The 13168-nt window shown below is 50.1% G+C and overlaps 5 protein-coding genes across 5 annotated transcripts; 4 read left to right on the forward strand and 1 right to left on the reverse strand.

Moving 5' to 3' along the window:
• Positions 1-226: 226 nt before the first annotated feature.
• On the forward strand, positions 227-1716 carry CORC01_12590 (uncharacterized protein; the record flags this gene model as incomplete). The annotated part of the gene is made up of 3 exons (XM_022624210.1): positions 227-311; positions 382-723; positions 776-1716. 3 exons carry the CDS (start codon positions 227-229, stop codon positions 1714-1716), a joined length of 1368 nt encoding a protein of 455 aa, XP_022469246.1.
• An 877-nt stretch (positions 1717-2593) lies between these two features.
• Positions 2594-3361, forward strand: CORC01_12591 (uncharacterized protein; the record flags this gene model as incomplete). The annotated part of the gene is made up of 1 exon (XM_022624211.1): positions 2594-3361. One exon carries the CDS (start codon positions 2594-2596, stop codon positions 3359-3361), a length of 768 nt encoding a protein of 255 aa, XP_022469247.1.
• A 733-nt stretch (positions 3362-4094) lies between these two features.
• Positions 4095-5483, forward strand: CORC01_12592 (flavin containing amine oxidoreductase; the record flags this gene model as incomplete). Its single annotated transcript, XM_022624212.1, has 1 exon — positions 4095-5483. One exon carries the CDS (start codon positions 4095-4097, stop codon positions 5481-5483), a length of 1389 nt encoding a protein of 462 aa, XP_022469248.1.
• Positions 5484-5748: 265 nt separating this feature from the next.
• Positions 5749-6198, reverse strand: CORC01_12593 (uncharacterized protein; the record flags this gene model as incomplete). The annotated part of the gene is made up of 1 exon (XM_022624213.1): positions 5749-6198. The coding sequence occupies one exon, from the start codon at positions 6196-6198 to the stop codon at positions 5749-5751; it is 450 nt and encodes a 149-aa protein (XP_022469249.1).
• Positions 6199-8009: 1811 nt separating this feature from the next.
• CORC01_12594 (uncharacterized protein) lies at positions 8010-8331 on the forward strand (the record flags this gene model as incomplete). The annotated part of the gene is made up of 2 exons (XM_022624214.1): positions 8010-8153; positions 8218-8331. 2 exons carry the CDS (start codon positions 8010-8012, stop codon positions 8329-8331), a joined length of 258 nt encoding a protein of 85 aa, XP_022469250.1.
• Between the last annotated feature and the right edge of the window lie 4837 nt (positions 8332-13168).

The raw sequence follows: 13168 nt of genomic DNA on the forward strand, positions 1-13168 counted from the left end.
CAGCGCACCAGGAACGGCCACTTCAGTGACCAGCGGCCATCTTCAACACGTCACATCCCATTCTTTTGGTCAACGTCGCGTCAACCGAGAAAAATTAATCAACAATTTTCGCCATAGTTCCAGCGACGATTCCCTCCACCTAAACTTGTCGAATCAGCTGCCGGCCCCCCAAATCATTATCAATTATAGGCCGAAGCTTCAAACAAGAAATTAATTATATACGAAAATGGTCGCCGGCCTCGACAGCCAGCGGCTGGAAGCCGTCTTCCTGTCGCGGCCCGACATTCTCCAGGGCATTCAGAAGGCTGCCAGTACGACGACCTGTTCCAATTGCCTAGATTTTGCTTACCGATTTCGAAATGCTAATAATCGACCATTCAGACACACCGGATCGAGTCGCATTGTTCAACAACATCGCGACCTTTGTTCACGAGCAGATCAACGGACCCGAGCCGGCATCAAAACGCAGACGGACAGACGAGGGCCCGACGAACGGTTTCAAGGCGTCGAACACGAACGGCGCGGCTGTGAAACATGTGCCAAAAACTACGGGAACCGGAAACGCTGCCGATGATGAAGTTCTTCTCGAGATCAAGGAGATTTCCGTCTCCGTACCCCAGCGCAAGAAGTACGAGCTCTGCTTCACAGCGAATTACCTGTATGCCCGGGCGCCGAATACCACCGCACCCGTCGAGGGCATCATCTACGCCTGGGATGACATTGGTGCGTCTTCTACACCCCAGCGAACTCGCAGCCAAACTAACTTGCGCTCCAGAATACCTCTTTTACCTCCCCGTGCCCGAGAAGACCCAGGTGCAGCACAACTACGTCCTCTTTCCCCGAGGAACGTGCCTCCCGACGAAAACCTCACCGGAGAAGGAGGCTTTGGTATTCACAGTGCCCGCTACACCGCCCAAGCCGGGCACCATCGGCGGCCCTAAAGCGAACGCTGCATCAGCAGTCTCCGACACCTACCGTGGCCTCTTCGATTGGGCACTGACGACACACCTCAGCTCCGCTGGCAACACTGCCGAAATTGTTGCAGCCGACCCCAACATCTTCCACAGTCTCGTCCGCCAGCCGCACAGACCGAACGAGAAGGCGGTGCACGTCAAGGCTTTCCGCGGGTCCAAGGACGGATACCTCTTTTTCCTTCCCAACGGCATTCTCTACGGCTTCAAGAAGCCTCTGGTCTTTCTGCCTATCGATCGCATCGTGGCCATGAGCTACACGAGCGTCCTGCAGCGCACGTTCAACATCGTGGTCGAGGTCTTCACCGAAGGCGACGCCACTGAGGAGATTGAGTTCGGCATGCTGGACCAGGAAGACTACGGTGGCATCGACGAGTCCTACGTCAAGCGTCATGGGCTGCAGGACCGCAGCATGGCGGAACAGAGGAAGGCGAAGATGGAGCTGACTGAGAACCTCAAGAAGAAGGGCGCAGACGCTGATGCGGGTGCGAATGGAGACGCCGACGCTAACGGCATGACGGAGCTTGAAAAGGCCCATCTCGAGGCTGAGCAGGCACTTCAGGAGGAAGAGGATGAAGACGAAGAGGACTATGACCCTGGAAGTGAGGGAGAGAGCGAGGGCTCGGGGTCGAGTGATGACGACGACGACGACGATGACGACGATGATGATGACGATGAAGATGACGATGCTGGTGAAGAAGGTGACGAGGAGATGGATGACGGCGCAGGTGAGGAACAGACGTGAGCTGCTAGAACAAGCGTGTGTTCGAAGTGGAACGTGGCCGTTGGCATTTGCTGCCGTAAGATCTCGTTGTGGCTCGTTGCCAGGATCTTAACAGGTGTACGATAGAGACGTCGGTTGTCGAACTGACTCCAGGGTGGAGGCGTCTTCATGCTGCATACCCGAGGGCCCAAGGCGAATTCATGGACAATAACAACCACAGGGGGGTCCAAATCAGTCGCACGGCCATTCCCCTTTCACGGGTTCAATTGTTATTTTAGTCCTATATCGGCAAGCCATCGACATTCTCGTGCCTCAAAACCTACCCCTCTCTTCAGTACGGGGTCGTCCAGGGTCTAAACGACGAGGACTTCTCCAGAAACTTCCTAGTTGCATGCCGCCAATGCATAATCAAAATGCTGACTTACATTCCCAGAGTAAGTGATTGATATTAGATACGACAAAGGGAAGCCGTATTCCCCAACTTCGTAGGAAGAAAACTCAGCAAACACGGAACACTAAACCATCCCATGTCAGCAGTACTCACAATTCATTTGAAAGACATCCAGCACGGCCCATTTGAGCTGATCACTTCGTTTGCCCTCACCCGATGTTCATACAACGCGCATATGGCAGAATCCTTCGACTTGTCGACACAGAACCTTATGATGCCTCACTTACGCATGGTTAGAAGATTGATGGGACTCTCGACTTCAAACACGGGGTCAGCTTGCTAAGATGGCTCGGATTAATTCAGGCCTTACGTGGTCCTTCTACACAATAGCATCATAAACTAGACATGTATAAAAGGAACTCCAATGTGCCTGGGTCGTCCTTCACGGGAGCTTTGCCTTCTCTTTCTCTGCACAACACATCTAGAATACCTCAGGAAAGTTCCACAATGAAACATACGATTCTTCAATTCGCAGTCTTTCTGGCCACCGCGGCTGCTATCGCGATTCCCACCAAAACTGCCGTAGCCACAGCCTCTGCCCAGATACCCACGGCGCTCAACACCACCAACATTCCGCCGTCCACAGGAGGGAATAACGAACAAGAAGACGAGAAGGACAAATTTAGACCCTGGACACAGTGGTCCTGCACCATGAAATACCATCGCAAAACACGGCCGACTCATACGCACGTCATGCCACCGGCAGGAGAAACCACCAAGCGCGAACGGCCGTTAGAGTGGCAGCGCTGCGTAAAAGACCTCGCCAAGTATCTGCCGCCTGGGGAGATGGAGTCTCTCAAAAGCTTAGGAAAGAGGAACGGCACACGCTCCTCTTCTTCTACGGCAAAGGGCCACAAGGGCCACAAGGGCCACAAGGGCCACAAGGGCCATAAGGGTCATGAGGGTCATGGTGACCATCTTTCGTGCTTCAAGAAATGCATCGGGTTCAAGATGCCTGTCGTATCAAGGAAATTATCCGAGAACATTATGGAACCTGTCTGCGAGGGCATCTGCGGATGCAAGGCTGCGTCTGAGCATTGCAAGGTCGACCAGGAGAAGCCCCAGACGAACAAAGCCCCCGTCCCGTATCAGAGCAAGGATGAGTTGCACGAATGGACGGAAACGCCTGCAAAAGAAACAAATACTGAGCCAGCCAAGGATGATGGCGGTACTCCAATGAGATCTGTGGAAGATCTCTCTACGGCACTGATATGAAGCCCAGGACCTATGTCAGCAACCCATCTGATCTCATTTTACGATGCTATGGTTTCCACAGCCACAATTGGAAGCGCTTCATGCATCTGTGATGCATAGTCTATTGAGGAGCTGATGGAGCCTTTCGTTGCGACTATTGCAGTTCTGGGGAGAGTGTCTGGTTTCACGGCTGTGCCCAGCCGTCATGGTGGTTTGCTGAGATCAAGGTTGAGGAAGAGTATACCGTTGGGCTTACAGTATTCGTCCTTCTCCGTTCATGTTTGGAAATTCTCAGGGACGCCGTCAATATCCAACAGTTCATACTTTCATAGTGGTGAGGCGTATAGATTATCATGAAAGCCAATCCCTGTTCCTAGGTAAACCATTATTAGTGACCAATCAGCCATATGCGCGACAGCTCAATCTCGAACAACCAGGCCAGGGCGAAAGAAGACAAAGTGATCCAGGAGAGACTGCGAAGGATTGTGATTGGTCCCAATCGAGGGGTGGCTGACTGCCCTCCAACTCTCTTTATCAGCGCGAGACAGCCACGTGACAACTTCCCGCTGACAGATCCATGCAACAATCGGACGAGCGGATGAGTACTTGAGTGCAGACGAAAGACGGGCCAGGTGAACAACTGGGAATTCATACCCGTGACGAATCTCTAAACTTTCTTTTCTCCACCTCATGTCGAAATTTGGGGGCCCGTCAAGAGATTGAACTTCCCAATCTCACAGCAACACTCGCAAAGATGGGCAAACCCGCGGCGGATAACATCCCAGATGATATGCCAACGTACGACTGCGTAGTGATAGGCGCCGGCTACTCCGGCCTCGCGGCGGCAAGACTCCTGAAAGACTCCGGGAAGAAGGTTATTGTGCTCGAGGCGCGTGATCGCGTCGGCGGGCGCGCGAAGACGATCCCCCTGGGCAATGGCGATTACTGGGACGTCGGGGCATCTTTCCTGGGTGACAAGCAAGATCTCATGTACGGCCTGGCAAAGGAATTCGAGGTGCCGTTGTGCAAACCACCCAACCAGGGCAAGATTGTCTTGGCCTACCGCGGCAAAGCAAGAGGCTATGGTGGTCTGATACCGCCGCTGAAGCCGTGGGAAGTCCTCGATGCGGGCTTGTTCGTGCGTCGGTTCGAGAAATTGTGTGAGACGGTCAACATGGAAGAACCGTGGCAGACACCCAATGCGGAGGAGCTCGACCGTGTGACGGTGCATGAGTGGTTGAAGAAGCAAGCATGGACACAGGCTAATATCGATCTGAGCAACATGGCATTCGAGATAACCATCGGTCAGAATACGTCTTGCATCTCAATGCTCCACGCCATGTTCTTCTTCAAGGGCGTAGGCAGTCTCACGTCAGGTCTCAGCAGCGAAAATGGAGCCCAACAACATTTTATGAAAGGTGGAGGACAGGTGATTGCCGAGAAGCTCAGGAAACATCTCGGAGAGGGGGGCATCCGCTTTGAGGAGCCGGTATGCGGCATCGCATACACCGAGAGCCTGGCAACCATCCGGACGCCAAAGGGAACATATCGGTCACGACGAGTCATCTCCGCCATCCCGCCAGCGCATATCCTCAAGATCGACTTCGAGCCCAGGTTACCGGTAGAGAAGACGACGCTCCTCCAGCACATGCCAATGGGAGCCTACATGAAAGTCTTCGCAACCTACAAGACCCCTTTCTGGAGGGAACGGGGCCTGAGGGGAGAGAGCACCAACCCGACCGGCTTCCTCAGCGTGACCTACGATGCGACACCCCAGTCCGGGTCCCCCGCCAAGCTCATGGGGTTCATCGCCGGCACCAAGGCGCGGGAGTTTATCAGTTTCAGCAAGGACCAGAAACGAGCAGTCGCCCTCGCCGGCTTCGCGTCCGCGTTCGGGCAGGAGGCACTCGATCCAGAAGACTTCTTCTTCCACACCATGATGGAGGAGGACTGGGCTCTCGGGTGCCCGATGGCGACGCCGGCGCCGGGAATGTGGACGCTTCTGGGCGAATGGGTCAGGAAGCCGGTCGGGGCCATTTACTGGGCTGGCACGGAGACCTCGACGAAGCACTATGGGTACATGGAGGGCGCAGTGTTGGCGGGTCAGAGGGCGGCCAGAGAGGTTCTGGAGGAGCTCCAGTGAAAGATTTGAAGTTGGTGGTTCGAAAACGCGATCATTTGTTTTGCGGGTGGATGGGGTAACGCGTGTTTGCACTGACGGCTGCTGGAGCGGGCTCGACATCACTATCGTTTGGATTTGACACTCGAGTGCAACGCTGCACTAAATATGTCTAAGATTGAGACCAGTCAGACTTGGAAGCCACATTCTATGTATCAGAAGATCGAATCTGAGGATTTGCCTGTGCCAGAATTCGAATGTGTTCTATGGGTGCTGCTATTTCTATATTTCAAAGAGACAACGTCATACAGCCATCGATACTGTCCTCCTCGAAGATTGAAACAAAGATAACGCCTTCGTTGATTCCAGACTCGTGGAAGCCGGACTTGGTCAGGTCACCGGTGCCGTTAATCGACTTCTTCAAGACGCTGAAGTGGAACGATCCCTGTCCCGAGATGTCCTTCTCATTGAGCTGGCCTTGAGCGACGAGAGGAGCACTTCCTTGGGAGTAGGACACCTGGGTCAAGCTGCGATGGCAAATGTCAACAGAAGTCATCAAACGGCACACGCAGGCGCTTATCCACTTCTTACTGAAGTCCAAAGTCAGCGCAAAGTTGTGGAAGACGCACTCGGTGAATTTCGTGTTGTAGACGTCCGGCGATGGGTTGGTGTTGGAGTTGCTAAACAAGTGGAAAATATCCGGGTCCACGGGGCGAATGCCGATGAGATCGCCGTACATTAAGGCAAATTGATTTGAGCAGAAGATGGCGCTCCCCAAAAAGATCATTTGTTATTCGTGGGTCACGTTGAGCAGCTTCTTTGGGTCCGTCATCGTGCTCCAATGGACCGTCTTGATGCCGGACGTAGAAGTATCGGTGCCATTGTTGCTCATGGGCAGCGTTTCTGCCCGGCGGAAGCCAGTTTGCACATTTCTCTCGGTAGGCGCGAAAATGGATCTATCGTCGATATTTACTTGGAAAGGGTTATTCGACGGGCCGTCGAGCTAGGAGGGATAGATTAAATGCTGAAATAACACAATTTCTATGTGTTGTATACCAGTGATGACAGGCCGGTAGGAACTGTGACAACGTCGCTGGCCTTTCGTGAAACATCCCTTGCCAAAGACAAAGGCACTGTTGAAAGGACTCGCCGAGGTGTCAAAGTCGGCGAGTGTGAAATTTGCTGGGATCCTGCCATCGAACTGGACAGGGCACTTTGCGGCACTTTGCGGCACCGGCCGCGACGAGAAGAAGAGCGATGGTAGAAGTTGAATAGTAGTGCATGGTGGATGAAGGGAGTACCGGAAGGACAGCACTGAAGAAATGAATGTGAACGACACAGAGTGTTGAGCGAATGGAAAACAGAGCCAGACCAGGAGGATTGGAGAGCGATTCAGCAAAGGTAGTCTGTATGGTAGGACACTCTGTAGCCACAAGCGAAGAAGATGCTTCATCGGTACCGGTTTCGGTACAAGACGAAATTGTCCTGCGGAACTTTGCGGAGGGGGTGCCTCATACCCCTTACATGCAGCTCGATAGTTGCCGGCGGGATTAGTCTTGAATTTGTCTGAGACGCGAATGGAGTTTGCTTCATTCTCGAAGCTTTGGGAACTCCGCCGATCTTGAGTCGTGCAAGGGGCAGAATGGAGACGGTTCATCTATTATCGGGGAACCAACTCGGAACGAGGATCACGAGATAGCACTTGGCTTGAACTTAATAGGCTAGTACTAGACCTGAACATAGAGAAGAAATAAGCCTTTGAGCATTACTATCATGCGCTGGAAGAGCTCGCAAGCCTTCAGGCTTAGCAGCGGCCTCTTATAATGGTTAATAGCTTGAATGGGAAGTCCTCTAGCAGAGCCTCCTATGCTCCTTTAACCTACCGTAGAAACTCGTCAAAACTTGAGATTGCGTTAAGCTGGATTCAGTACCAGAACTACGTCCGCTGATCTCCACAACATTTTGAGCTTAATGGCCTGAGAGAAGGCTCATATTGGTCAAATCTCTGGTAAGACAACGGGAGCACGGGCTAGCGCAAGTCCCAGTTTGACTCGTTTCTACGGTGTTGCCAGAGTATATTATATGAGGGATTCAGGTAACAACTTAATTCATTGGTGATTAGGGCGGTGAGTGTGGAGGGGAGAAATTGGAATTTGTCAAAATACTGTACGGATACTTGGGCGATTTCTGAATGGAGCTCTCCGATTGGCCAAAAGGCGGTAAGTGGTGGCATTCACCGCGCCCCATCGCTACCTGTCAGGGTAGCTGAACGTTGGTCTGATACCGCGTTGATAGTTAGTCAGTCTGGGATCCCCTTCACGAATCAGTCATTTTGACCTGTTACCGTTGCATCTGTCATTGATAAATACTGAGGTCTCGCATCCCTCATTGGCACCATCTTGTCATCATCCTACAGTCACCCATTCGTAATCCCAGAAACATTCGTTCAAGGAAAATGCAGTTCTCCCAGATCCTCGCCATTATTATTCTGCCTTTTGCGTATGTCTTTCCGTCCTTCCGAAGTGCGTCCTGCTAAGTTTCAATAGGGTTATGGCACAAACATACACCAGCTGTGTGTGCGATACAGACGAGGTTAAATGTAACAAAATAGCTTGTGACAATTATGCAAGCGCCGGCATATTCCACGACATCCCTGGTGATGCCGTTGGACCGCCAAGCACTTTTGAAAACGGCGTAGGTTAACCATGACAAGCCAATCCCACTCGCCATTTTGGACTAGGCTGATTTGTCACTTTAGAGATGCCATGCTATATACAACAACAACGGGCAGTTCATCGAATTCCAAGGCCTTGACCCAAAAGAATTCGAGGCCCAGTGCAGGAAAGCTTGCAACACCGGTTCAACCTGCTGAAGAGGCAAATGAGGCATAAGATGGGTTTCGCGCAGAAATCTTGAAGGATTATGTGGGAAATCTGGGGCACAACTTATCAACAACCTCAAATTTGTATTCACGTGCAAATCCTTTTAAAGAATACGTTTCTATGTTCAATGCCATCGTAGGAAAGGCATACTTCTTGGAGTAGATATCCCTAAGCGCGCATGGTGTAGAGGACCGGGGCTGAGACGATCGACTCTGTAGTACACCGCTCTTCCCTCTCTTCCCTCTCTTCCCTCTCTTCCCTCTCTTCCTCTAGATCCCGCCCTGTAGCTACTATACTATCTATCCTTCTCTAGATCTCGCTGGTACCGTAGCTCTATTCGCGTCGATTTTAACCCATCAAAGATTCCACTTTCTAGCTAGTATTTATATAAGAGCCTGGGAGCTAATATTGCGGATAAATCTTGGAAGAACTTTCGCGCCTAGGAAGACCTTTGAGCTTCTTGAATTGAATTGATTATCAGTTCCTCAGTATTGCAGACATATGGCACATCAAGAGGAAGTCAATGTTAGATATTCGTTGGGATACAGAAGTACTTGATCAGGCGACCCATCCAATCACGTATTGTGACAAACGATCGAATCTGCCCTTCTCAAGGTACGGATAGTCTGTAGTCCGTGCCCTCATCCCCTTTTATATCCCAGAAGGGCCCTGGTGGACGAACCCCCACCCCAGTCAGATTGTCAGGCCGGGCACCTGACACGGGGTGTTAAGTAGAAAATATATATAATGGTGGATAGTTTGATTTAAATAAAATCAATCCCTTTAAAGGAGTGTAATTACATATATGTTACATAGGATAGGCTTACAAAACGGTCATTTTATAATAAGCGGTATCTGGCGGTATTAGTTTGCTGGGCAGCGGCACACGTGGCGCTGCGACACTTATCTACAACAGTTGACCCCAAGCGTACTCTGGGAAGAACTCCGGAAGTAATGCGGTCTAGACCGCGATAATTATCATATAAGCTCATATTTCTCTGAGCCTCAAACCTCTTCCTCGGACACGGGTAGGCATGCAAGCCATTCATTTTGTGCAGCATGACGTGTGTGATCACGAATCCTAATAGCAACAAACCTTGCCATATTCAATGAAATACATACCAGGATGCGCGACTGTTCCTGAATTCGAAATCTTGCTCGCGCAATTCCGTCCGAGGTTTTTTAGCTTCCCCCGCGATTCGATCAAATATTGAAGTGACAACCTGCTTTCAAGGTGAATAGAACGCACTGACTATGAAATTGGATGAACTTTGTTTGCTATCTGAAGACCCCCCAATGGGCCAACGGGGTTGTATTTTGTTATATCTATAACATTCTCGGCGATGGAAATGTAGTCTCCGTATTCCGAATGAGGTACCAGAAACAGCCAGTCAATGGCCCAGAGTGCACTCTCGACGGCGTTGCTCAGTCCAGGCTGGACATGATTATATTTGTGTGGCAATTTTAAAGCATCGCCCAAGTCAAACCGATGGTTCAAACTTACTTTGCAAAGGAGTTTGTCTCAGTCTAAAAAGATGCCAATTCGACAAAATCGCACTGGCGAGGTTTTGACCTGTTCCATACTAAAACATGATCCAACCCGACAGTCTACAGACGTTACTGCTCGGATACCAACCGTTCTCAAGGTCATGTTCTTGCGCAAATACGTTTTACTTGTGAGATCTCCGGGATTAATAGTACGTCTTGGATAAAAGCCGCCAGAGTATGTATGCTCAGTACATTGAGACGACGCATTCCTCATTGCTGAATTGTTTAGCATCCCTAGCTGTACGGGCCCTGCAGGCGCCCATACAGGTGCTTTGAACTCAATCAAGGCTTCAGGGAACAATGCAGGTTCACTTGTATTGGAGTGTTCGAAATCAATCTCTTTGCTCGCGGCTTCGGCGTATTGTATCGTTTCCCAGCTCGACATTGACAAGTCGAACATCCTTAACCAAGTCGACACAGTCCCCTTGCAAAGTCTGAGCCAGCAAGTGAGCCTGAGCGACAGTCTTGGCCTTGTTCAAAGGCTTGAATTTGAGACATCACACGAAGGGCACCCCCGCCGACAGATTCCCGGACAAGAGGTAAAAGCCTCGGCCTATGAAGACGTGGTCAGTCTTCGGGTTTGGGACGGTTTCGGTCGGTTCAGGAAAGGTTCTGTTTGCAGCCTCGTGATTCAGATCGAGGGTAGCCCTGTCTTACGTGTTGGCTCTCACTCGGTATAAGGGCATGTACCCGGTTCGTTCTCCTATATTAGAGAGAAGTTGATTGAAGTACTCGTTTAGCTAACCAACCTCCTAGTCGGCCCGATGCAGGCATCCTTCTATCCATATGCTGAAAGCTGCGAGACGGGAAGTAGGCTTCCCAGCCCATACTAGTCAGTGGCTTGGTAAGTGCAGATTGAAGTTATGTTCCAGAACAACAGAAAGTGACGCGCTGGCAATGGCAAGAAGAATGAGACTTTTGGGCATGTTCATATGATGCTGCGAGTACATTGGCGAAGGAAAGCGATGACCTGATTCGGTGACCTTAAGAACTTTGACCTTAAGAGTCTAATACAAGTCTTGCAAGTAAGGTAGCTTAAATAGAAGCAGAGCCATGAGCTCATTTGCCGAGATGCCCAGCCGACATGTAACGACGAAAGACATTGATGACCTAACCCCCAACGGCGTCCAAGCCTAATCTAGAGAGAGCAGACATGGTACTCTCACATTCAGTAAACTCTCGGTATAGTCTTACCAGCAAGTATTTCCACAGATTGCTGCATTTTCATGGCTGTTCTTGTGGCGTAGGCTTATAGGGTGGCATGATTCTCCGCGAGTGTGTAATCAGATGTCACTGTAACACTCACTACTGCACGAGCTTGAGCTTGAGAGGCTTACTAAAGGGGTGCGATTATTTATGGGCATCATACTACCCGATGTCTCTGTGGATATCCTTTGGATTGCGCGTATTTTGAAATTTCATGCGGCTAAATTAATCAAGTGAGTGGAGGCATAATATTGACGTAGACCTAGGCGGTGTACGGCACGAGTAGCCAAATCCGTTGCGTTACAGATTCGTACCTCCGTTAGGGCCTGGAAAACTACTTTCGATTACATTAGGGGGAAATCGTTCCTTGGGAGGCGTTCGTCACAGGTAATCTCCCATCGATGTCAACTTGATTCTATGCTGTATTGAAATTCGCTGAATATGGAGAGTACAAACCCAGATTTTGAAAACCACAATTCAAATGGGAAATGACTAGAAAAGTGCCAGGGTATGGATTTAGAATATTTACAGTCACAGCTGTACAGGAAAAAGCCAGCATTGCAGTGTGGTGATCGAGCTGTCCAGAAAGACCAGTGATTCACAATGAATTCCTTTATTTCATGATAAAAGGCATCGACTATCCCGTACGAACGTGCGGTTGCCAATGGACTTGTTTTACACACCACCTTCCTTTGAAGCCCATTGACTTTGATTGTCTCAGGACACCCAGGGCTACAAGTCTGAAGTTTACATACGTTATATCCAAGTCATCGGACTCATCGAGGCGTTTGAGGCCCAGTGCATTATATAGAGGCTTTTCTCCTAAGGCACATGCAAAAACAGAGAGCACAAACAGAAAGCCCAAACAGCAGCTAAGATTCCAACACCACATACAAATCGAAAAAAACAGTTTCTTACAGCTCAACTTCCACTGGAGGATAACTAGCAAAGATGTGCATTCTCTACTGCTGCACGGAAAGATGCCTTCGGTGTCGGGTTGCGATGTACTACTATGAGCGACGATTCCCTTGCGCAGAACGCATCTGGATCATTGATGAGATCACTGGAGAGGAGATCCCCACGTGCCCTAACGGACTCAGAGTTCTAAGCGGCATGGAAGGATTCCGGCCTCATTGTGGTTGGTGCCCAATCGAGTAGCATCCTAAGAAAGTACCACAGTTAACGGCAGTTCATGCGACTTGGTGGAAACAAGGAGTTTGCGCAAAGTCTTCGTGCAGTAATGACTGGACTATTTCTTTGACCTAAAATCTGAGAATCCTAAGGCCCTAAGAGCAATGTGATTTGTTTGTAAATTCCCGCATGCTTTGATGTAGCCTGTAGTGCATTTTCCTCGTCTTTACCTCCTCAACCTGGTATTTTGTAGCAAATGGGATAATTGATGTTGCTCACAACTCTTCCCTGACTTTGTGTGTGTATGAGAGATGGAGAGGGATTTCTACCAACAGGGAGAAGTCTAAATCTGCATCTCCTACTTTTGATCTTATTCCAACTTGATAATGACATATTTTGTAAGGCAAATCCTCAGCGAATATTCTCAACGCACAAAGTCCTAACTGCTTGATCTGGCTGCGTCTGATCTCACAAATGACCGGTTACTACTCCCTGAGATGCTGACATTTGAGCTGTGCCTTGCAGCTTACATGCGGGGCTTATGTTTCCCTCAATTATCCGTATCTAGCTCGAAATGTCCCTCCCCGTCCCCACATCATCGCGATTGGCCAGATCGGATTTCTCACAAAGCTTTAACGAGTGCTTGGAGCTTGCATCCTTACTCAGACGTCCAACGCTCTTCATCACACCTCGAATGGAAAATAACGAGCATACGCTCGACTTGCTCGAAAATCACACAAAGCCGAGTGGAGTAAGGATAATTGCCCCAACGGATTGTGGAAGGATGACTCAAGTGATTTTAATCCTGCTGTTCGTCTTGTCAAGGACCGAGGACATATTGCCAAACCTGTCATGTTGCAAAACAGTAGCATTGCCTATGTGGTGGCTTGCAAGCTTCGTCCCATCACCGAGTTTTGTCCCCATGTTCGAATGCCAGAAGAG

The sequence above is a fragment of the Colletotrichum orchidophilum genome, assembly GCF_001831195.1.
Source record: "Colletotrichum orchidophilum strain IMI 309357 chromosome Unknown Scaffold_159.1, whole genome shotgun sequence".
Lineage (NCBI taxonomy): Eukaryota > Fungi > Ascomycota > Sordariomycetes > Glomerellales > Glomerellaceae > Colletotrichum > Colletotrichum orchidophilum.